The sequence below is a fragment of the Neodiprion virginianus genome, chromosome 6 (assembly GCF_021901495.1).
Source record: "Neodiprion virginianus isolate iyNeoVirg1 chromosome 6, iyNeoVirg1.1, whole genome shotgun sequence".
Classification (NCBI taxonomy): Eukaryota; Metazoa; Arthropoda; class Insecta; order Hymenoptera; family Diprionidae; genus Neodiprion; species Neodiprion virginianus.
The window spans coordinates 27,222,448-27,249,161 of record NC_060882.1 but is presented as its reverse complement, the minus strand read 5'-3'; the positions used below and the strand labels follow the sequence as shown (position 1 = coordinate 27,249,161).

The 26,714-nt window shown below is 40.8% G+C and overlaps 1 protein-coding gene across 1 annotated transcript in view; it reads right to left on the bottom strand.

The window, feature by feature from the left end:
- The window catches only part of LOC124307111 (cytoplasmic polyadenylation element-binding protein 2), a 125,810-nt gene that overhangs the window by 15,459 nt on the left and 83,637 nt on the right, over window positions 1-26,714 (bottom strand). The window contains exon 4 of the mRNA XM_046768501.1: window positions 17,677-17,727. Coding sequence (XP_046624457.1) covers window positions 17,677-17,727 — 51 coding nt within the window. The remainder of the gene's footprint in view (window positions 1-17,676; window positions 17,728-26,714) is intronic.

Here is a 26,714-nt window from a genome sequence, read left to right as displayed (position 1 = left end):
TCAAGGTCTGCCTCGAAGGTACGACACCTACATCGAATCGATCGTCGAAGGTCGGTCGCCTCACGTGAATTGGCTGCGATCTATCGGACCGAGGACCTAATTATCGGCGACGACATTTACGTACAATTGTGTCTAGCTGTGTGCAATCATTTGATTTATACTTGGCACCGAGGTTATACTTGCGATAAGTGCATAATGGGCGGGTATTTCAATTTGTCGAAATACGTTGTACCTGCTGGCAAAGTTACCGGGATCGTGATCGTGAAGTGAGTTTGAGAGAGGTTGTTCGTATACCGGGTATAATAAAACGGGATGGACAGGCTCGCAATCGACTATCGTAATTTACACCGAGCAGCTTGCGCAACGAGCGGTTAATTAATTCAGACTTTCCGTCCCGTTTTATAAGCCCATTATGCAACCTCGTCGGAGCGATGAAGAATAACGCAAATTTCGGTTTTCGTGCCAGAGTATCAACGCGATCGTTAACAGTCCCGACGGATTGTCTGCTGCGTGGTCTATTTATCGCGTGGTACAGACACTGCAGCTCTTTACGATAATAAATGGAGAACCCGAAAGCGCGATTTCACGCTTCGAAAGTCTAGGATAATAACCAATTTTACGCAAATAGAAACCGCGCAACGATAATCGTGAATTTAAAGACTTCTCCCGATTTCTGGGTCAATCTATGTATAGAACTACTTCGAAACGTTTGGATAATTCAAGAAAAAATTACCAGTGATTAACGAATTGGCGAATTCTCATTCTAAGAACCAAGATGCATAAGCATTGCCATGGTCAACGGTTCGAAATTAACTCTAGTTATTTATTTTATCGACATTTTCATACATGACTCGAAGAAGCAATATTTGGATGAAAAATTACATTATTTTTCTTAATATCTGAAATTTATGAATAGAAATTTTTTTGCTGTCCTAATTTTTTTCCTGAATTTTTCGATGCCTGAGAACGTAGAAACCATCCCCCCCCCTTTACAATGCTGCAGTAACGTAAAAACTAGAGCCAATTTGATATGCTTTTTTTTTATCTGTATTATTAAATATAATATGGATCACGTATACTTGAACAGAAAGTTAGTGCATAGTTTACTTTATATAAGTAACTGTAGGTAGTACGTGGCTTGAGGAAACTTTTCACCTTTGACTAACCCGAACAAAGAATAAGATGGATGAATAGCTTTGAGCACGGGACATTGATTCCAGATCTCCGCAGCGGCGAGATGATTAATCGACACCGCAGCTCCATTATACGCGTTGCCAACGATCTTCATCGTCGTTTTCTCACAGTAGTTTTCTGAATGTCGCTAATGACCCTTCACGACGTCTAGCTCACAATCATTTCTATCGTACATACGGATACCATGTGGGCCGTGGGCTGACTCGAATACACAAATATCGAAGTCCTCTCGCTGTAAATCACCTAACATATAATACGGGTGGAAGAATCCTGTCCACCATAATTTATGACTTATAAGAGATTTCAGTTCAGCGATCGTTTACGAGTTGATTCTCGTAGAGTACGCAAGCTCGTCCATACGAGTTTCGTTGCCATTTTTGCGAATGTCTCATCACCTGCAGCCATGTTGTTCCATGGACTTCGTTCGATGTACGCGAGGAATTTTCTCTGCATTGGCAGCTCATCGGGAGGAAGTGCAGCCGTGAAAGAAGATCCGGAGACGCCGGATTCGATTTCCGAATAGCGGCATACCGGCATGAATAATGAAGCTTAGACGGTTGCAAGCACCCGCAGCTGTTAGTAGCCGGAAAATTGAGGTGAAAAATTTCGCAGGCTCGCCTCGTCCGCAGCTTTGATATACACATAATGCCAACGGAGCGAACGCATCCCTTGATGGCGGGAACAAGCCGTCTAGCTCCGGATCAATATTACAGGTAGACCGAGAAGACGAAGAGAGGCGGTGAATGGCTGTAGTTGGAGGATGGTACGTGGTTGGAGTGCCGGAGGAGGGACGGAGAAAAGGATGGGGATGATATGGAAGGATGGGCAATGATAGGACCCGCAGGGGTTAAGGCGGAGGGCTGTGCAGGTATAGCTGGCGAACAGATAAGTTAGATTAGAGCTTGGAGCCCATGCCCCGTGAAGAGGCAAGAGCGCGAGCTGACTACCAGATGCTCCCGACGATACACGTCTATGTTATACGTACCCGTATTACGCGTTCGTTCACATCAAGACAGATCAGCCACCCTTGTCTTTTTCAAAATACAGCAAGACATTGCCAGGACATGTGAAACTGCGGTGCATTCATTTCCAACGCGGTAGTTTAGAAATTTGCCGAAACATCGGAGTGGAGTTGAAACTGTAAAAGCGTTTGTGTACCGTGGTAATCGAGTTTGCTGAACGACTGTAATTGAATCAACGAGGAAATTATGAAGTGTTTGACCCAGACCTCGACTCTGAGATTCTTCAAGAACGATGATGCAAAATGACCGTATTTTTTTTTCCTCCCCGATCTCGATCCGCCGCGATTGCGAATCACTGTCAGGCAGAAATCCTTGAGCACCGATTACTTTCCATTCCACACGTAGCTTGGAAACGGTTCCAATCACGAACGCTTAAGGCGACCGGATCTCTCGATCGCGTCTAAACGATGATGAAAAAGCGTGGAGTACAAGAGAGTGGAAGGTGGTAAATGTGGGTAGGTAGTTTCGGAGGTGAGTAAACGGTGCTGGACGATTTGCGAGGCACCATTCGGGTGAATTCTCCTTATCTCAGGACTGCGAAACTGCCATGGCACCCGGCGAATTCTGATCTCCAAAATCCGGCGGGCGGGAGTGAGAAGTTCTTTCATTCACGAGGACGGGGGTCGGTGACGGAGGTTCTTGAGCTCGGAACTACCGCGCGTAGCCAAGCGCAAGATACGCGAAAGGGGCATGGAAGGATCCGGGACCCCCGAAGGAGCGAAAGGGACGGCATGCAGGGCCGACGAACGTGCCGACCGACAAGGGTAAGTCAGTGGCGCGTGCGCTCGTGCCAAAGGCGGACTTCTTGTGGCGCGGTTATAGCCGGTGGGAAACCCGGGACGCGTGCGCCCGCCGGCCCCTTGTATTATACCTACGTATAGGCAGGTATACCGTCCCGCAATCCCCGCAACACTTGCTCAAGGGTGAATGCCCTGAACCAGCTCTCGCGCCGCTCACCGCAGGAGGTGGTGGTGGTGGTGGTGGTGGGCAAGGTAAGTGGGTATAAGGTAGGCAGGCAGCGGCAGGTATTACAAACCCGTAACCCACACTGCACACCACCGACATCGATGCTTGTGGCCAACCCGTGACGTGACTTACGGAACGCGGTAGAGGGAATAACCAGAACAACATCAACAACCGTGGCTACGGTCCCTGTTTCGGGATTCGGATGAGACGGAGTCATTTTCGAAATGCCTGGATGTCGAGAATCGAATGGATTATACCTGTATTCACGCATGTTTACCAAACATGCGCCGTTGGTGCTTTTACTCACTTTCAAGGAATCCAAGGTCCTGGCAATGACGGCACGGACTCGGTCGACCTCGCGATGACAAACAATTTCATTTCGCTGGTAAGTCATCACTTGTTGCAACACTACCGCATCAATTTCTAGCGTTCGGTAAGTCAAAGTACCTTTGTACGTCCCAAGACGATCGTGAACCTTGGTTACACGTAATGATACCTCGACGCAATTGGATTTGGATAGACAAGGCCACACTTAGGTAAATCTACCACACTGCAGGTGATTCTGTCACTTTTCACCAGCGAGTACATCGCTGCCTGCAGGATAGCCAAGGTTGTTATACGGCATGAGGACAGGGATCAGTATCGCGTCAAATCCTCCGCCATCCTCATTCCGAGGACTGATTTAATTTCAGATAAGCTAACAATTTATCCAACTGCAGTGGTGTACCGGCACACCCATCACCGACCAGTCTCGGCGAGCATTAAGACTTAAGACAGGATTAAGGGATTGACTTCTGAATCGAAATTGACGCGAGGTTGGTTGACACGTAGTGGTACGAGATACCGAAAAGGATCGGCAGGCTGATTTCGCGGTAAAGAAAGATTGCGTCGTGACAATCGGACGACTGATTACGTGCCACTTGCTTAAAACCAGTTAACAAAGACGGACCCGTGACGCACGTCTCTGTTTATTGCAATTGTGAGAATAACGACGAACGACGGGTTGCGTAATAAGACGAAACTCCGCATAGTGCAGTTGGAGCACGGATAGAATGAAAATAAGGCGAGCGAGCACCAAAAGACACGTAAACCTTGATCTTGATAAACGGCTACTCGCAAACGCAACCACACAAACACCCGTTCACCAAGTAGGTACTTGTCGGGAGACTTTTACGGCACGGTTAGAAATGACCTAAGGCCTCGTGAAGGCATACCTGGTAGTAGTCGAGGTGAAGTAGCGTGTGGAATATCGTTGGAAACCATCTGTGGCGCACGAGCTAAATTGCGCCCGAGCACACCGTTATAGCTGGAAATAAATCGAGCGAGTCCCCGGACAATCGGGTAACAAACATGCGCGCCCCCGTGGTTATAAATTGTGGATCGCTCATTGGGTGTGTCTAAAAAACCACGGAACGCAAAAGTTGAAAAGAAAAAGGAAAGTAAGGAAGTATCAAGGCGTGTACAACGTAAGTAGCTTGATACCCCGTATCCGGACATACGAAACCACAAACCGCGCATTGAGAGAGCTTGTGATAAAAGCTGCACACAGTGCTAGGTAGGCAGAGTTGTACTACGAAGGTACTGGACAGGTATATTATTCACAGAAAGTAAACGAGGCGAAGAGTTATCCTCTTCCGTTTTCCTCAACCTTGTTACGCATCCGTCGCTTTGTCGCATTTGCACACTCAAATCGCATCCGAGGTTTTCGACTTATTCTCTGATTACACCAGACCCGATGGGACACCGTGCTCGCAGTCGGCATTAGCATTTTATCGGAAATGAGATGATTCGTTCTACATATAAAATCTGTTTGATCCGTTCTCTTCCATCCTTCGTTTTCAGTGTCTCTGCATAATTGTTTGCACAGTCTTTCACCGTCCGCCAGCAGTAGGTATTTGCGATTCTGAAAACAAAGTTCCTCTTCTTTTTCTTCCCCTTTTATTCGCCTTGTTGTAACCATCGCGATTCACCAAAGTGGCTGAAACTGACGTCGAACAGACGAAAAGCCAGACAGATAGACAGTCTGTGTTGACATAGGAGGAAAAAAACCAAGACGCATACATTGAACAAGGTTGACATATCGGTTAGCGTCTATTATTGAGTCTTCAAATAGAGTATGACACCATACCTATGGATATATAACCTGTACGACTTTCTTCGCATCAATTTTACAGATCCGCAACGCTGCAGGCAGACGTCACGAGATGTATAATCGTGCGACGAGAAGAAAAAATGGAAAAAAATTTGTGAATATGTAGACGGTACATGAAAATGCTCTAAGGATTATGTATAGCGTACATGTACGATAGTGAAGAGAGACAGCTGAAGAACGGTAGCATTTCATCGAAGGAATAAATTGACTCTTATACTAGCGCAAGTTCCCTATGCGAAGCGATGCTTGAAAAAAAAGATCGATTCCCTTGCCTCTTCTCGCGCGTGACTCGGCAAGTGCATGAAGCTTCTTCTTCTCTGCAGCGTCACTCCAAACGTATACATGTGTATCCACTACACCCACGGATATGATACTGCGCATACCTTTCAAGGTTTTCAAACTGGAGCTAAAAGCTGGAGTAGCGAGTTACAGCAACACCGGTGCATCGGTACATCACCAGGATGTTGGACTCGATCTTTCTCTCCTTCTTCGTGTTCTTCTTCTTCTACTTCTGCTTCTTCTTCTTCTTCGTCTTCTTCTTCTTTCGCCGGCAGAAAAATGTTCTGGGATTCACGGATGAAGATTTATAAACGCGGTGGTTTCCTCCGGAGGGAAATTAGCAGATTAATTGCATCTTGACATACGTACATACGTACATACGTGAGAAACGGAGACGTCTCGAGTGTTTCCTCGTACGTGACTCTCCGTCTCGCCTCATCATCATCATCCCATTTCTTAAGCCACCGTATCACAATAAAACCTAGCGCGTCGTCTCTCGGTGCTCGTAAACGTGACGACTTACAACATACGCGTGTAACGACACCGTGAGTTATTGTATGCACAACCAGACTTACTTATTCAACCGAATGCTAATTTATCCGTACCAATAATAATTTGCCAAGTCTAGGACATCGCAAACACTCAAAATACCCAAACACGCGACGATGTTATTACATGAAAAGGTGTTGTTGGTTCTTGCGAAATTTGGAAGATTATTTTATTTTTTTGTTGCTCAATTTTCTCCATCTCCACCTCATTCACACTGAGCAGACAACGTGACTGCGGTATAATTTTCAAGAACGTCACTGCACTACGCCATTTTATATCTTTACATAAATGCAATTATGTGAGCGATTCGAAGGAAAACGAGATCAATTAAATTATAGCCCCGAACTTGATTTCTCTTACGGGGAAGGGGAAATAAACGGGGTGAATCCTTACGATCCGTTCTTTGGTCAATCGTTATAGGTAACATGAAAGTTTGGCGGTTCATCGTCAGTCGGTGCACGTTGGATAAAACCGGAAGTGAAGTCGGACACGCATGGATGCCACGCCGCGCGGATAGAATTACGAGGACCGCATAATCCGGGGACCGTAAATTCACCGTAGAGAGTAGAGATTATAAATTTTTCCTTCCGCAAATTCCCTCGAGTATATTTGACCCCTGGACCTTTCGACCTCTCGACCTCTCGCCTCGCTCCGAGCTCGCGAGGTCGACGAGACGCGAAATGGAGAAAAAGACGTGCGAAAAGTAACAGCGAGGGAAATGAAATTAGGCATAAATAAAGTAAAAGACCGGTGAAACTAGCAGAAAAATCTCCATCGCAACCACTTTGCCCGCATGCTCGTTTGATAATAATTATTTCGCTTACGTATTGCATACGTACACGCGTATAATATGTATACGATACATGGAAATTTCTCTGCCAGCGCAATTTAAGCAATTTCACATCCGAAATATTTTAGAAGGGGTATTACGAGCGGAAGGGGGATGTCAGGGAGGGCGAGGAACCCTTGAGACGGAAACTAGCGAAAAAGCCTCGTTACATTAACACCCGCATGCTGCGGCAGACCTTCTATTTCTATACAAGCCCGCACGTAATTACGAATTTCTTTCTTTTTTTTTTTTTCTTTTATCAACCGCAGCAACGATATACGTCGACATTGGCGATGGCAAGAAACGTGAAACGCAAAAATTTGTCAAAAGATTAATATACGCATGCCGGGGTGATAAAAAATCAGACACCGCGTTGCGTATGATGTATACGTTGTAATTGTAAATTTCCCGATAATGATAATAATAATAATAATAATAATAACGATGATCTTGGTATTAAAGATGATTCATTACCACCTACGGCACTATCATTATCATTATTGTTATTACTAATATTTTTATTCAAGTTGTTGCAAACATCAAAGAATCTCTGCGGTTAGTATGTATGTAACCATGAACAAATACAACTCGATGCAGATTACATTTGTATTTTATTGTAAATTTCACTCGCTGCAGTACCGCACGCACCTCAAAGTTTATACTTATGACATACTCGCCTGCCTAGTAATTACCCGGTTAATTAATTGATTAATTAGCTGGGATTAATTAACCAGTGGCACGACTAAACATCGGTAAAACTTATATCACACGACTCGGCGTAACATATTCGCGGTGTCGAAAAGTGGCAAAAAAAAAAACCGTGGTCATATTACATATATATTCACGCGCAGGTATACAAATGTAATCTACATACCGATACATAGGCGAATAAGAAAACGAAGGCAAGCGTTGGACTACTGAATATAAGCATGATAAATTATAAATTGCGACAACGTCTTTTAACAATAAATAATGTTACAAATTAATAAACGAGTTACATACAGCTTGTATTAATTATAATATCTGACGCGATGAAAGCGCGACTTTCGTCATGCAAATTGCCACAGTGCTTACGTTTCAATTTCTCGGCAAACACCGTTTTTTCCGTCCTAATTAACGTCGCAACGTGTTTGCAAAATGTTACATTTACGCTCTCCGAATATCGCGTACCGATATACGATATACGGTACGTAAAAAACGACTTGTCCACGTTTTATCTAAAGGTGCCCAAGTGTACGCAGGCACAACATACGTGTACCCATGGACGCTGGACCGGAATACATCGGTGTCACTTTCTACCTGCCGCCTTCGCCCGAGGCGAAGCAAGCAGGCGAAGCAAGCAGAACCTCAACCGAGCCTGATTAATTTTTTCCCATCCCCGGAGTGAATTTCCTTATTGTGTAAAGCAGAATATAGGCACGTATGTTTTATGCAGAATTGACGTGTGCACGAATAGGAAATTGCATTCACTCCAGGCAGTGCATGAAACAAACTGACCTCTTCATTTCGAAATATGTTTACCGTCAGGTTATAAGAAATCCACGTTGAACGATTTTTGATGAAATCCTGATGTGGCTCAAAATGAGCTGTCATCGATTGAAATTGGGTAAAATGAACATAAAAGTGTCGTCAATCACGGATTCCAGTGCCGTTCTTCCATGCCGAGGTGATACGGCATTGTGATAAGTAATTGAGTTACTGATTGCGAATCCCTGTTTCTCGATCTTTCCATTTCGGCAATTTTTAGCTCGGACTGTACACCCGACGCATCCTTAAACCGATATAGAAGCATCGCAGTGCCGTGAGTTCTGTACGTGGTATATAAGCGGAATGAGGATTCCACCACGTCTAGCAACACCAAGTCAAAAGTTCTTCGTCGTTCTGCTGCCGGCGATGCCGTTTCTGCTACCCGATGGTGATGCATGGCTTGCGCAAGTGCGCGAACTCCCGAGGAATTCTAACCGCGTCTTGCGATGGTTGTCGGTGCAGTTGTATTGGAACCACAGGGATCTATTAATACCGAAGTCGAAATACCTACAACTGTGCGTGAACACGTATGGGATATGCCAAGGCATCCGTGCGTGTAACAAGCCCGTGAAAACAGTAGTTAAGCTAAGTGTACCAGTTATCGACACGTTTATTTTTCAAAATTGTTAATTGACTAAAACCAATTGCTAGAGGATTAAACGCTAGAAATGGATTTATTGGTAATATTGGAACTAGAGATCAAAAAGATAAGACCGAAAAAAAAAACAAAAAAAGAAACACAAACCAGGTTCAATAACCGGTACACTTACCTTGCACGGGAAACCGTTCCCTCTGATTCAATTAGTCGCGATGATAATTAACGCCTGTGCGTATTTATCGTACGAATATTTTCATTGATGCGATTAACAGCGATGGTTTCGCAGATGTTTGAGACATACTGCGGGGTGTGAGCATCGAACGATGTAACCTGTCGACGCAAGCGTGTGGATGAAATTTGTGCCAAACGAGCTTCGGGAAATGTCCTCGAAAGAATGCAGTTGACCCCCATAGGCGTAATAAACTCTGTACGCGAGAAGAGTTTAATTTACAAGTATACAGCGGTGTAAGGTGACTCCGCACACTTTCTGAACCTGATTTGCACGCGCCGCACCCGCGCTTCTTGATGTCGGTGTTGAATTACAGTTGAAGAAGCGAGGAAGAGGATGATGTGAGGGTGATTTCGAAAAGCGAGAAGCGAATTATCCGACTTCCATCTTCATCGCTATCACTTCGCGATCTCCCTCATCGTTCGACATCTGTTCTTTCGATGGGAAGGCTACACATGTACATTGCGCACTATACGATGAAATACGCCATGTATACAATACGAGAAAACCGACCGTGGCTCAAACTAAATCGAGAAGCTCGCCGACCCACGACTTATAACGAACAACTCTTACTACACCTCGGATCCATATAAGAGGAGCTGAGCCAAGTATAGAAAAGATTCGCAAAACCTCCGTCTTGCAGGCTTGGACGAATTAATTAAGACCCAGGAGTAATCGGTGCCTGCCCGCGACGAAAATAAAACTAATTGTAAACCAAAAACAATGATTAAATTTTTGTTTTGGCTTTCTTATTCTCAGATCTTCATCCTCCCACTCGACATGTTTTCTGCGGTACCTTCGTCAACGACTCGATTACTTTGTAGTTTTTACAAGCACTAGTGCTCGTAAAAACTGCACGATGTTATCAGTTTTTGACAGTAGGTGGCATAAAAAATAGGATTTTTGACACGTGCGCATATGAAGACTTCTCGACTCGTCCGGCACTTTATACTCGTCGAGAAATCTCTATTTAATGCGCACTTGCCACGAAAATAACTATTTGAAAAGTGTGATTCACTGCAGTCGTCGCTAGAAGTCTGATTCACCTGATTGTAAGACATCTGTCATTCTCTATGATTAGACGATTACACAATCGAATCGCGAATTGACTTTCGTTCTTTCTCAAAGTCCAGTATATACGCATATATGAGGCGGTGAAACGATTGGCTTGCAGATTGAACCACGGTGAACAATGGTCAACGGGAATGATCGTCAGCTTTGCTCGCCGCGCGTGTTACGCGGTTCCGCTCTTCTTCACGCTAGAGTCAACCGTCAAAAATTCCATCTGGACTCTGTCCTAGGGACCGGAAACGGAAGCTGAAACAGTAACGACAATTGTCCTTTCGCGAGGTAGTCATCCGTACACGTTGCAATCGCTCTTCATCGTACATCATGCAAAACAAACGTCATCGATTCTTATTAGCTTTCACGAACAGCGTCTAATTGATGATTTAAATATAGACACAGAGTCGGATAAGTTGAAACGTTTACCTGTCTGATAAAGGTGTCCTCCCATAAAAATAAAAAAGCCTCAACTGGAGGGTAAATTTGCACCTCAAGCTCGGGGATGATGATAAATTTCCGTAAGAAAAAATTAGAGGATGATAATTTTAACCAAAGTTGACAGTTTTTTCACCGCGAGAATTGAGAAACTAAAAGTCGCAGCGATTAAAATCTCAATATTCTCGTACTTTCTTCGCGGCGTGAGGTTGGCCTTGGACGCGGCTGTCTCATGGGTTACATAACCGTTCGATACATTATTCAATTGGATCGTTGTCCGACTGTCAAGGATGTTTCTGAGCAAAGAAATCTCGTGCGACTCCGCGTTAATATTAGTTAAATGAAAAAAAAAAAAAAAAGGATTTCGACAAGCGCAGTTTCTAGTGTAATATGCATTTCGCATATTTCGGATCTCGGATATATACATATCCATGTAGATGTACACTACACTTGCACTGAAAAAAAAAAATCATCTAGAGATAAATTCAATGAATATGTATACTAAAATTGTCGAATATTTATTACCAGATGATACTGCGACATGTCCTTAAATGTCAAACAACTTTTACCCCGTCCGATGGATATAATATTTAGCTTGGAATTTGTGCAATCGTCATCAGTTCGGTGGCGTGTATATTATACACGATGTGTGTATTTACCACACGTTAAACAGTGTGTCAACGCTGAAGTTGCCGTGATGCGGGTGAAAATTCGCTTCGTTTCACGCGCGGATATCGAAGTATTCCAATTTTTTGCATCATTCAATTTAGAAGGACTTTGTTTAAACTGGATACCAAATCATGCAGCGGTTGTTGCACCGCGGCCGTGAACTGACCTCGTCATCCGTGAAAACATTTAATATAATATTGAACGCTGTAAAATGTTTCAAAGAGATGCAATTAAAAAAAAAAAAAAAAATACCAACGACAAAAATTGTCAAGGAAACTTTATGCGCTGATAATCATACGGCAGAGTGCAAAACCGTTCAGGCAAGTCGTTGCTATCGTGGAAAAAAATTCACGCCTGCCGGTGAACCCTGAACTTACGCAACGCGTATCGATTTCATACTTTCGAATAATTTCTTCCGCAGTTTTAGCGCAAGTTGAAGAACAATACATGGAGGGAGTATAGACGTGTTTGATATCGAATTTAATCGAAATAAATTACAAGTGCCATCATATTCGATATTTAAAAAGTCAATCAACCCGCACAATTTACGTATACGAAAGAATTGCTGCCAGCGATCGATTATCTCTGTGCGATACATTCCATTCGAGATATCTATAAGCCAAAAATTTTTACGACCGGTCCAACGTGCCATACGTCCATCTGTATTGGGTTACACATTCGTAGAAGCGACTGTAACGGTCGAATAAATAATTTACCGAACAGCAACATATAGCGTATAACTCGTATAAGCGACGGATTATACAGTCAATCACATCGCATAGTTGACTAATTTCGAGCCACTCCCATACGGTGCGGGATGAAATCGACACACGCGTCATATCGCCCATATATATATACATGTTATAATAAAGCTTCGAAACACAGGCACAGCGTATATGTTATTTGCTCGTTACAACATTCCGCGTATTTTGTAATCCGACAGTAATAAACTCGCGTATCCGAGATGCAAAATTAGTTTTTAACCGTTCGAAATACAGGTCACTGCACCTATACTCAGAATTTCGATTATACATTGACATTGACGAATATAAGAGGAATTGAAATGAGGCGATAAAAATCGTTGACACGAATGAATTGAGGTTCAAGTTTTAAACGGATTTCGAATGCAAATCGATTTCAGTAAAGTCTCGCGATTTTCTGTACCTACGATGCCCGACATGCTGGTTAGAAAATAAGTCCGTCGGGTATAAACGATGTTACAGGTGACCTTTCGAATATTGAATGACCGGTCAGAGCGGATACACCAATGTCAAAGATCAATCTTTTGACAGCTAGATTAAATCGAGTCAAAGCTTTCTCAACGTTGGTCTGAAGCGCGCGTGCGTAAAAAATCCAATTGCCAATTCGAGGCGAATTCAAGAAACTAGTAAACGCATTTACAGCCAGAATCACGCGGCTGTGTTTATTGCGTAACGTTATCGGAAGTAGGTATAATACGGACCAGTTTTTGCAGTTCTTTACAACACGCGTAAGGAAACTTTACGTGACGCGAGGTGAAGGACTGAAGTAATCGTTGATTCCTGCAACCGGCAAGTAACGGAAGTTACTGCTTGAATTAATTCATTTATAGATCCAATGATTCATAGAGACGTATGATTAGATATGGAAAGTCTGGATACAGGTAATTTATCACTGTTGGTAACCTGTAAGAGATCTCTGCGAATGAATGAGAGAAACTGCGGCTTCTCCTTCAGCTTCGAGTTGTAATTTATATGCGGCCAGCTGTCGTTTGGTACACGAAATTTGGACGTAAATTTATAGGGGAAGAATGAAAAAAAAAAAAAAATAGATAATGGAGAGAAAAGTCGAAATAGTACATGGGAGCAGACTTGATTTATGAATAATCCAGAAACCGCGCTACTCTAAAAGGTATTCTTCGCGGTATTCACTTGAATAATAACATGACCGCGATAAGACAGATAGATTCTTGCATCATCGGACGGAGGAGGCGATCCAAGATTTTTATTACCGACGATTATTACGACGATCATGTCGATAAAACAGCAAGATATAAATCATTGCGTTATTGTAATATTATACCCGAAAAAACCGTTGCAGAGTTTAATACCCAACAGTATGTTGTATCTACTTGTACAAGGCACAAGATCATCATCGAGAATCACAATCAGCTCGGAGACGTATTCCACACACTGAGAAAAATTTCGTTTGTTACAGTAGCTAGAAAAATTCAGCAAAACAGGTATCGCTGAGAAAACTGTTGGAATATCGTTGGAATTACGAAAAACGAGGTACGCCTAACCATTTTGCGCTATCGGCGTTCCTTTTTTCGTAACTGCAACGCAAAATCAGTTTGTTCGATTTACTCTACTTTTTTAGTGAAACAAGGCTTTAACATTAATTTATTGTTGCACAAGCATTAAATTTTCGCAACAGTTGCAAGCAAATGTAGCAACAGTGATCTAAATGAAAACGAATAGTAACGAACACTAGACTTTCCGGTAACAACTGGAAAACTAATTTTCATTTTCTACCTAGAACCATATTTTTCGATTGTGGTAAAAAATGAAAGTAGGTCAAGGACTGAGCGGTTAACCGGAACTGAAAATTTCTCTCACTGCACCACCATGGGGCATCAAGGGGAGTTTTCCGTTGGATTATCGAGCGACGTAGATCGTGGAGTATCAGTGCATAATGAGAAGTGGTCGGTGCATCGCTTGGTTCTTCGTAAAACTAAACACATGGCACCAGGCAGAGCATAAGCCGGGACTGCAGCACCATAACATTGCACGGAACGCACGGTTTCACATGCAACCACCGACACGAGTGCATGTGGGTACGTACGTTACACGAGCCATACCGTTAATCATTCAGAGGTTTATCATGGTGGGTAGGTGCATAGACGGTTAGCAGAATTCACACCAACCAATGGACTCGAACTTACATACAGCGGGCGGTGAGAGAGACTCGTGACTTTAATTTCCACGAGGGATGTATGTAACATTAGGTATGTATAAGCAGAGATCCCGAGATAATAGAAAGAAAGAGAGAGAGAGAGAGAGAGAGAGAGAGAGGGAGAGAGGGACTTGAAATCGAGGTATAGAGTCGCTAGAGATTTCCCTGGTGGCTCTCTGGAACCACCACGTTAATAATTGTTGAAGAAGCGGTTACAAGTGCCAGCGAGATGTGCGGCGGGTAATTCGCTCGAATGGAATTGGTACACTTCGGTGAAGGTCTCGTTCTACCTTCAACTGCGATTCCCGTCATTCGATGAGGCTGACGTCGGTACCGTTGCCGTAACGAAAGGAAACATTGAAGAAAAAATCGTTTTCAAACGATTTTCAAATTACTTTCAAGGAGTTGGCTTTGCAAAATATGAGTATATTTTATTTATCATCGTTTACTAAATTTCAGACATTCTTAAAGGCGCCAAGTAACAATTTTCCCAAAACATGCATCGTTACAGTAACGTTACTGACTTCAGGCACGACTTTAAGACATTATAAGAGGAGTCTCTTCGACCACGATGATGATCCAATTTTGTGCCACTTCAATTTACACACGTTCCAGAGTCGAAGCAAGATTTTTTTCACGCTTTTAATTCACCGACACCGTGTGCTCTGGTAGATTCGCGTGAGGGAATTAGGTTGATTACCGTAATGACGAGCTACCGGAGATTCCCTTTTATCGCGCTAACTACGCGATCCGCGGCTGGCTTCCACGCTTATGCAGACCGGGTAATGATCACTCACTGGACCCTTAATACGTTCAGGTACTCAACAGCCTCGTTCAGGACCCTCCTTTTTGTCATCTTCCCACCAGGTTGACTCCTTTATTTATTACGGTCTTTACCGGTTAATTTTTGTCTCCCTCACGTCTTTGTCTTAGCTTCTTACTTCCATCATTGGATTGTTTCAATTTTTTACTCCGTAACTACCAAGTCTGTTTCGTGTGATGGGTACCCACATGTAAGTGGGTCTTGCCCGTGTTTGTTTATTTAATAAATAAATAAATAAACGACATTTCTCGAGCAGCGCGAGCGCAGATTGTAAAATGTGTTCAAACGCAAGAACAACAAGAACAATAACAAGAACACGGTACTCATTTCGCAACGCGTGATTAGTTTGACGGTATTTCACTGACGTACCCACGACCCAACGACCCCTCGAGTAGCCTGCGAGGATGTACTCTACGTAAGTACGATCCTGTCTACGGTTCACCGACGTGTGTGTGTGTTACGTGTTGCAACGTACAGACATCACACGTTGGACTTTAGAGGTTAGTGGCACTAAATACATCCAGCGGGACGATGGTGATTCCCATCTGCTTTTCTCTAATTGTCAGCAATCCGCTTCCGCTGCAATGTAACGGCGGCTTCCTAGCATTCATTATCTCCTCGTCTTACGTACGTACGTGCGTACACAGACGATACACATAGAGAAAACTTGATGAAAGAATACATCTAATTGGCAATGAGTAGAAAGCAAAGAGAAAAAGAAGATGGATTGACATTTGAAATTCTCCGGTACCGAATTCAATTTCAAATAATTTACTACCCTGCAAGAATGAAACGGCATGAGAATACCAAAGTGTACATCGATTAATGTTTGGAATTCGATTTGAGAAAAAAAACAAAAAAAAAAGACCGAAAACACTTGGTGGTAACTTTTGCAAAAATTTCCTTCGATTCCGATTCTTTTTCTCAACAGTTAATCCGAAAAAAAAAGAGTGACCGATATCATCAATTTTCAAATCCTCATTACTTCTTGTTCTCTTACTGCACACATTTATCAGTATGTATGTGTATCACAGGTCAATGATAATCCTTTTTTCTAAATATACAGCGTACGTACTGCGAATAAATGAATTTAATTTTTCCATCTACCAGCGAAGATGAAAAAAAATTAATTGGTTGACCGACGCGACTAAATTTCGTAAACGCGAATCTGAGACGGACGACCTTTAAAGATCCGCAAGATTGGAATTACGAAGACGGAATAAAAGCTATAGTTCTTAACGACAGAAAGCGAGATTGGAGGAGAGATCCTGATGCGCGTTCGGCTATCTATGCGCGATTTTCGCACGTAGAAACGTGCAACACCTACATACGCGTATCGTACCTTATACGAGAGGCTGCAACACGGCGAAGCTTTCGGAGCAGTTAAACGTTTTCACCTACGCACATCGGTGTCACATGTATAATACGTTACATACGGATGCGAGCATACCGCGTTATATTATAATACGGTGAATGAGTGAAAGCAGTTCGTTCAAGTACGGCCGGACCTGCAGTTTGAAGAGGCGAAAGATAAACGTGAGTATGGGTGAAAAAAGAAGGAACGAAAAGAGAAGAAAGGAAAATTATCCTTGCGCCTTGTTAGCAGCCTTGTTCGTTTCTTATTATCGACCCTTAATTTCTCCGTTCAAAGTCGACACCGATGATTACCGACGTACGATTACGACAAACGTTTATTCGTACCCTGCATATATGTAATTATACGTATATCGGCGTGACGGATCTCCTGCATTGACGATGTATCGATCGTAAGGATCAACGGTGCGTGTACGATAGATTTAGGCATGATTGGAGATATTCATCTAAAACATCGGTGAATGCCACTCACCCGATCTCATCGTTCGGTAACGTTATGTTTGACAGTCGATTTCTAACTATTTTGAAACTTTTGTCATATATACAGAGCTGTGGGCATATTGATGATCGTGGGAAAATGCTCATCACGTATACACAAAGACGGTCAAGAATACCGCAAAAGTTAACTAACGTAACATCGTCAAAACCCGTCAACAAGCTTTCGAAACGGCATTTTATTTTTTACACTTTGTTTCCTTTTCTTTTTTAAACTTATTTATTTCTATTATACACCTTGATTATCGAAGCTCATCCTTGTCGAACTGCGGTGCAGAAATTTATTCGAGGAACTTGAAATCGATGACGCAGGTAATCGGCTATGTTATTTTTTTTTTTTTTTTTAGATACAACAGTGAACTTTCGAAGAGCTATTAATTTTCAGGCTAATTCGGCGACGAAAAATTTTCGAATATTGTCATTCTACAGTGTATGATTTATTACTCATGTATATATTGTTGTTTTTACATTCCTACGGAGAGTAAACTGTGTTATAGGATATACGTACACCTGTAGATAAATATTATCGAACTCACCGTGAAGTTGAGCTAGGGACTGTAGCGTGTTTGCGTTGCAGTTTATGAATCCTGGAAATAAATAGAGAAAAATTTCATTAGACTCAATTGTCTGTACAAATATATATCCGATTGCGAAAGCGGCATATGCTGGAGCTGATTGCCGTACAATTCGCTCCTTAATTTCATTTATATTACGCAGGATACGAAGGAAACAATTTTTCGCTCTCGATATGATACTCGTATTATTGGAAGAACGGTTCTGTAAAATAATATTAGTGATTCAAAGTATAATAAATAAAGAAAATAAATTAGCTTTCGCAACGTATAACGATTAAAATGCTACTCGTTGTATTATACTCGTAACGCCTGCCTTGATTTGCCAATTTGCAAACGCGTAATTGAGTCGGTTGATCCGAAGAATAAAACAATAATAACAACAACAACGACAAAAGAAATACACATCAGGTTTGATTACATACACAGTAATCAGTCACTCGTTCGTGCTGGATATTATTTATTTTTACCATTACTGTTGTCGGCGTTATTACCATTATCATCGTCATCATTCCACTCTCTCTTGCTAGTTCCTATTAGTTAAAACTTCTAACTACATTTTCACTCACACGATATGCATCGGACAGGTTGCGTCTACTATAATTATATATATATATATATATATGTATACATATATTTGTCATTGCGATCAGCTGAAAAAACGTTCTTTAACACACACTAGGATTAATTAATATTCGCAAACTGACCACCATCACGCCGCCGCGATATAGTTTTGCGATATCGTAAAATTCCTCCCTCCTACATTATTCTTTCTTTCATCCATCCGTGGATTGAAATTCTTTGATTTATCCATTAATTCTTTATTTCGTTACATTGTTCCCTGTACCTGTATTATACGACAATATCGTTGATTTATATTGTCAGGAAATATTCTGCAGAATCATCAGATAATTATCGTTGTGTATCGGCGGCACACACCTGCACAGGTATATAATACGACACAGTTGTTCCGTATTACAGAATCGAACTCGACGAACAGCGTGTCGAGTAAACGTGGGTAGGTGGATAGGTACGAATACTCACAAAGGTACAGCATGCGATTGCTTGCGAAGCGTTTGTCGCCGATATAAATTCTGTGCCGAATTTCGCCATCAGACTCTACACGCTACAGATCAATAAACAAGTTGGCAAGCAGGAATTTCGTTGGCAAACAAAACGATTGCCGATTCCACGACGTGTACGCCGTTAGGTGTAAACGTGTGTGTGCGTGTATATATTATATACGCAACATTTACATACCCAGGTATTACCTATCAGGGGCCTAAATCAATCGCGTTAAAAAATTATCGCGCGTCGCTGCAAAAGTTGTGGTATGATCTACATAATATACCTGCCTCGTGTACAACGTTACAGAAAAATTCGAAAGCTCGCGTATGCGTGTAAAGTAATGATTGTCGATTTTTCAATATACAGTCGCGAACCGATTCAACGAGTGAAGTAGATTTGAATATTTAACAATTTATAACCTTTTCTCCCGGCAGCTGGAAACGAAAATCTATTTTTTTACCCGATTCTTCGGCAACCCGACTGAGGCCTGAAATAATGAATAGGGAAAAAAAAAAAATATAACTGTAGCAGAGAGAAACACCCGTTTTAAATTATTATAACATAATACACAAATGTGTATAATTAATTAAAATGCAGAGAATTGAGGTATAACCCTCTGCAAAGGGGTCGAAGCAATTTCAACGTGATGTAAAAATTTCTTCTCTTTATGGTTTTTTTTTCCAACTCTTATTATTATTATTATTATTATTATTATTATTTCCACTCATTTTTTCTCTTTCGACTCATTTCTGACTATATAACGTATATGATATAGTTGTATATTACGGGCGGTTGAGTTTCGGTTTCGCTCTTCGCACGGCTTTATAAATTGCGTGGTTATAAATTATAACGTTATAAAGTCGTGAAAAAAAGCAAGAACGAAAAAAAAAAAAATAAAAAATACAGTCGTACATTCACGTTTGCAGAAAATTCAGCTGCACCTACCGTACAGACGGCCAAAAATTCGCAACGTTGCATATTTACGTGTAAGGTATGCGTAAAAGAATAAAATTAAAAATGATATGTAATATAATAAACAAGGTTATATTTTTTCGTTTCTCGTTCTATTTTTTTTTTTTTTTTTTCTTGTTCTTCCTCACGTAATTGCAAAATACGAAAGTCACGATATATGTACCTAATAAATGTATCACGCTCGCGTTGCGTGCAGAGCAAAAACCCGAATCTGGTGAATTGTACAATAATTCGTGCCTGAATATGAGTGTGTAAGACAAAAATTTCGTTAATTCCTGACGGAATAATCGCTTCGCGTATCCAGATAACACGTGTAATAATGCATAATACGTACGCAAGTAGCAAATATGAAGTATTTTCTACGAACACATGTTTTCTACTACATTTCTAATTAATTAGAAATTAAATTTTTATGTTAGAAATTTCCCATACAACTCTCTCGTTACATACACATCGTATAATGTATGTATACATTCGCCGATACGCTGCAGAAATACGAATAAAATGAACGAAGAGACCGGATGAAAACATTAATCGCGAATGTAAAACATATTGTGCAGGGATGAACAAAAAATTTAATTAGGGATACGTACATTCAAGTTAAAAATTAATATTTAAAAAATTAAAAAAAGGATAACCCGTAATTACGTAACATATTTAAAATACGTATGGCTGCGGTACGTAATAAATGTCGAAGAATCTTCTCTCTGTATTCGGTCACGGCTTACGATTGCGATCTGACAATCAGCTTATTAAATTTCCGGGGCTTCCTCCAGGGTTTCGCGTTTCGATCGGTTGGCCAAAATTCATCCCAACGCGTCAGTAATAATACGAAAAAAAAGAAGAAGAAAAACGCTATATTAGGGTACATTATATATATATATATATACACATGTATATTTATTAATACGAATACGCATCAGTGAATATTCATTTCACTCGTGTGGTGAATGCAGGTGACGGGCGATTCATCGGGCCAAATAAATTACGATTATTACAGGCAATTTCGAGATTATTATACACGATTCAGAGCGAGTGATAAATCAGGGAACTTGGCACCAGCCGCTGTTCAACAAAATCTGGCTTTGCCGAATTGAACTGCAGATTTCGCACAACATTATATATTATAACGGAAAACTAATCAGAAGCGAGGCACTTTACTTTTTGTCCGACAATAAAATGAAAACGACGCTATAATATACCATGTCTTATTTTTTCGCAACAAATTTTTTTTCAATTCTTTCCTAAATACGGATTATATAATTTGATTAATCAATGTTTAGATGTTAACAAATTCTAATGTACGTACGTAAGTATATCTTTTGCAAATTTTATGCCGTATATGGTTATTTTTATCACTATACTCGTACTGTAATATCAATTTTCCGATGTTATGATTTTGCCGTGCAGTAAAATACGCAATTTGAAAAATAGAATAATTATTCACCGGAGCGTTGTAAAAAAAATGGCAAATTTTATTGGTACATAAAATATACTATTTTTCACGAATATCGGCAGTATTATACGAAACAATATTATGCAGTCGAGTTTAAAATGACTTTGCAATAATATAACGCAGCGGTATTAGAAGCGGCAATTCCCAGTGTTCTTTTTATTATTTATACGTCCATGACTGCTAGGTATAATTCGGTGAAAGCGTCACAGCGGTATAAGTATTATATATACAACATTACATATAAATAAGCAGTTTCAGGCATAATAGCAAGTTTGGTCGTTTAATCGGCGGTTTTTACAAAAGTATAGAAAACAATAAACAAACTCGTCACGGTATCGTGATCTTCGCTCGAGTTTCGCTCGAGTTTCGCTCTCTTTTTACAATTTGTCAGCTTACCTATAATATCGTTCGATATAAACTCAGTCATTCGATAACACAGGCGCACGATTTCAATCCAACGAACCTGAATAATATCTAAGCGGTAAAGAAAGAGAAAAGAAAATAAATGAAACTCGTTTCGAAATTTGGAAGGAAAAATACATTGCAAAGAAAAAAAAAAAAAAATTAATGAAATAAATCCGGGCTGAGAAACGTGATCGTTAGGGATGAAAAAAAAAATAAAGTAAACAAAGAACCGAGTAAAGTAATGGATAAAACAACGCGTTAAGAAATTTTTACGCAATTTCTATACTGTATACATATACATATGCATGTATATAGCTTGGCTGTTAATTCATGCAGTTATACCTATAGTACCCAAGTTAGCTGGTGGTAGCGACTTTTATACAGCGACAAAAGTGATTACACGTATTTGGCGGAAATTTGCATGCATATACATATGTATGTATGTATGTATGTATGCATGGCGGCTGCGGACAGTCGCGCCTATTATCGCATCGCCACCAAAAAAAGTTTCCCTTCGTTCAAAAGTACGCATGCCCATATATACACACCTTATATATATATATATATATATACATATATACACAGGCGTTGCGCAACCCAAGCTTTCGTTAATTGCAAATCGTACAAAGAGAGTTGAGGTGAAACTTGCAGCGGTACGCGAAAGTAAAATCTATACACCTAGCCACTTAGTTAGCTGGTTAGTTATAGTTAGTTGTTATTAGTATTTTTAGTTTCTAAATTACGGAACAACTATGGATTCATTGTAAAACTGTATAAAATTTTACACCGATATTAATTAACAATACGACGCGCCTGACGTTGTTAGATATTTTGTACACGCAAGAGAGGAATAGAAGAAATCATTCTCAAGTCTTCGTTTCTCGTGATTTTTCTTCGATATCGTCAGCTGCTTGCGGCTCGTGAAATATTTCAATAACTTCGATTTATAATCATTTTTTATTTCTCTCTTTTCAGCGATTTTTAGACCCTTTATAAAACGATTGAGCCGTCAGGTAGGTATAAGATGAAAAAAAAAAAAAAAAAAAACGAAAGTTCAAACTAATTTTTATCGTTTATCTAATCTTCCGATCGTACACGCAGCATATGTTATTATACGTACACGGCAGATAAAAATTCAACGGTGCGTTAAAATTGTTCTTTTGTTCCTCTTTCATTCTCTTTTTTTACACAACAGGCACATCCACAATTCTCTAGACTTCGCAAGTCGAACAATGTTCGAATCTTTCATAAAATTGCATCATCGCGATTTTCCATTTCCCATTTAAATAACGTGGGGAAACTTTCGTTTATTTCTTTCTCTTGACTTTGAAATTTTATAACTCGTCAACGAATTAAAAAAAAAAAAGCTGTCTCATCATTTTATGGCAAATCCACTCGTTCAAAACTCACGTAAAATCATTTGTTGACCTCTGCACACCCCCGTGTAAAAAATATCTACACACGCATCTACATTCGAGGCATATTTTTTGCCCGGGTGTATTTCGAGGCCGGTGATAAGTGCTAATTAAATTTCCAGATCCGGCAAACGGTTAGCAGGTAGTGCAGTTTAGTTTAGCTCTGTTACGGCGTTTAGCAGTAAACTAGGAGCAGAGTCCGCGGAATAAAGCTCTCGGCTTTTAGCGCTACGTGTATCCACGTAGGTATATCAGAACTGTTATTCCCCTGCAATCGTATCCCCGGTTCGCGTACATACCTTATCCACTCGTCATTTTCCCTGGCTGATAAGCCTTATCTTTGTTTCATTCGTTAGCCGTGGTTTTGCCAGCCTAAATAACGTCCGCAACGTCGAAACTCTCAACACTCCATTTTCAGCAAACTTTTTACATTTGTTACAAGGCATTCCATGCGAAATCCAAGATTTTACCATTAATACTATAATTATTGATTTCTTCTTCGAGAAATGTTTGTTACTTTTATTTCAAAATTCGGAGATTCTTTTCCAAAAATATCCAACCAAACATGCACGTCAACGAATCGTCAATAAATTCTAAAATTGAGAAAGTAAACTAGGATAAAAAAAAAAAAAAAAACTCATACATTCGACGATTTATTATTTAAATACATACGAATAAAATTTCTAAAATTCAGTCGTGCGTATGCGACAGATTTACATATCATCCAATTCTCGAACACTGATTTCTACGGAGCTTACAGAGGGGAAGACAGAAGTGTATAAAAAAAAAATAGACCTTGTTATATATCCAAGATTATATAATACTCTTCACAACGCCTAGACCAACAATTGTAAACTTAAAAATAAAACTTGAACAGGAAACGAGGGCAAAAATAATTCAACCTTTTTGCCTACGCGGAGAGCATTACTATACGTATAACGTATCTAAGGCACGTATGTGTAACGTATTCTGTACTGGGTACATACATGAATTATACAGGTATAAGTGTGGAATGACCTACGCGCGTAACGCGGAGCTACTTCTAGCCAGGCACAAGGCCATATTTCTCTATTCATCTCTCTCTCTCTCTTTCTCTCTCTCTCTCTGTGTCTCTACTTCTGACGTTACAAGAATATATACGCGCATCACGTCTCACCGAGTACATAATAAACACGAATATTTAACACAGACGCATAATATGTGCAGCAAAACATAAATACATACATGTATACATACGTACATACATACATATATGTACAATCGCGTTACGCGCAACGAATAATGTAATAGCACCTGCATAACCGCATACGACACGATGCGGCACATAATCTAATGCGATTATTACATAACGCGTGTGACGTTAAGCTGCAGCTCGCGATCAGGTGTTTTCAAGACATTGAATTACGCCTAGATAGTAGATACACGTATATGTATACATGCAACTTTGCGTATGCTTGTGTAATTCCCAATTAACGCCGTCCTCAAAGTAATCGTTTAATTTTCTCAACACGGCGGACGCGTTTATGCAAAAAAAAAAAAAAAAAACCTATGTACGGTGTACGATACATGCATACATCCGTAGACGACGGTGGGCATTTGATCCTGCATTACACGATTCGAGCCGCAGGATTTAATAATTCCACCGACCGCGTACGCGGATCTTAATTATAAAATAACGATCGAACTACGTGACGCGAATATATCACGCGTATAATAGGTATGATATGCGTGATACGTGTGTATTACAGGCTCTGGATTACGCGGAGAAAGTGGATTATGGTCATTTATCATTAAACTTGAATCACGAGCTCACGGTCGTCTCAAAGCGTTTCACGATCACGTATTATACCTGTTATACCTATAAACCTGTATACCTATATACTAATGGCTGCATCATCATCGTCGTCATCATCATCATCATCCTTGTCGTCTCAAGGTAGGAAGGTACGTGCACAATTATTATCATTGTTATTATCATACTTGCCGGCAAGCCGAAGATCGTCTGGCGAGTGGAAATTGAGTCACCGCCGACTGGAAGCCTTGCCAAATTGTATATTATATGTTTTTTCGAATACATATATAATATTATATATACACAATAATAACAATAATTTATATATAAATAAAATATATACAATAAATGTATAATGTATTTCAAATTCAGACCGTGGGCGAAACGATTCGACGCGATCGGTGAACCGGCAGCGTGGAAAACGCGCCCCTTATCGAATCCGCGATGAGAATCCGAAACGCATCGATGCTTCGGTAACTGTACTGTTTTACTTGAAAAACGCACGTCGAAAGTACAAAAGACCGTGTGTCGTACAGAATAATACAGCTATGGAATTGACAAAATGAAAAACAAAACGTGAACTATAAGTATACGCGTAATAATAAGAATTGCTTTGGTCGCCGGGAAAGATTTGTGTTCACAGCATGAAATTGGGTCCAATTTTGCTTCTAATATCTGCAGATCAATATATGCATATATATATAAGTTGCGAGTCGAGTCAGGGTTGTAAATTGCTATTATATTCTTATATTCAGACGGGAATGTAGAAGAGGATAACAAAGTGGAGCGAAGTATTAGCCTCGGCACGCGGCCTGAACGACGAGGAGAAACCGAACGAACCAACCTGAACCAGAGTTGATCTTTGAAGCGAGGTACGGAGGCGATGCAATGTCACGGTTACCGCGGTGGCAAAGTACTTTGTTGTACCGGTTTCGTAGCGGGATCTAGAGGGATCTGGATGGATCTAGAAACTTGGATTAGACGGATGGATCTGGGAGCCGGGTGAATGAATCGGAAAAACGTACCACCGTGGGAATTTCGAAAGTATGAAACTCCTTGGACTTGCTTGAAAGCGTTAAGAGGACGCTACTGACAATGAGACGGTCTTTACCGACCGAGTAAAATGTCGCCTGTTTGTCACGTTCGAAAATGACTAGAGGATATAATCGCATTCCAGCAATATAAGTGGAGTAATTCGATCGTAGAAACAGGCTTCTTGCTTTTATTTTTATGCAAATATAAACTTTTTCTTAGAATTGCGATATTCGAAATAACCGACATTTCACTCGCTCGGTAAAGACTGACTGTAGCATCCCCTTGAGAATGATAATGGATGAGGAAAAACGGGTCAACTAATCGAGAAAAAGGATGACAGGCGCGAAGAGAACTCGGCTCTGGACGTTCAATTCTCTGACAAGTTCTCGGCCAGTGGCGCTAAACAGTATATGGAGAAGTTAAGGTTCAGCCATAAGTTACCCGAAACGATCCGGCGGATGTTGAAACTTTTTCGCCACAAATGACGCGCCGTAAACTAATCTACGAAACGAAGCGGAATGGCCAACGGCCGTCAAGTCCAATTCCGGAGTTACAGTTCCCTCTCAAAATTTCACCCTCGTCGTAGATAAACGCGCTTATACGCCGTGCAACTTGCGGTTATTACACTCGGATAATACTCGCATCTTTCGACGTACTTCGAACAATATACATCAAGTTTCAGCTAGTCGAATTTTCAAAAAAATAGCGTAATACTATCGGATTCGTTTATATTCAATCGAACCTGCAGCTTTAAATAAACGATTAAAGCGTTACACCCGCGATTCCATAAAACGAACGGGAATCGGTAATGCGGCGAGTGGAAAAAAATTATATAAAAATTGATAAAAAAAAAAAAAAA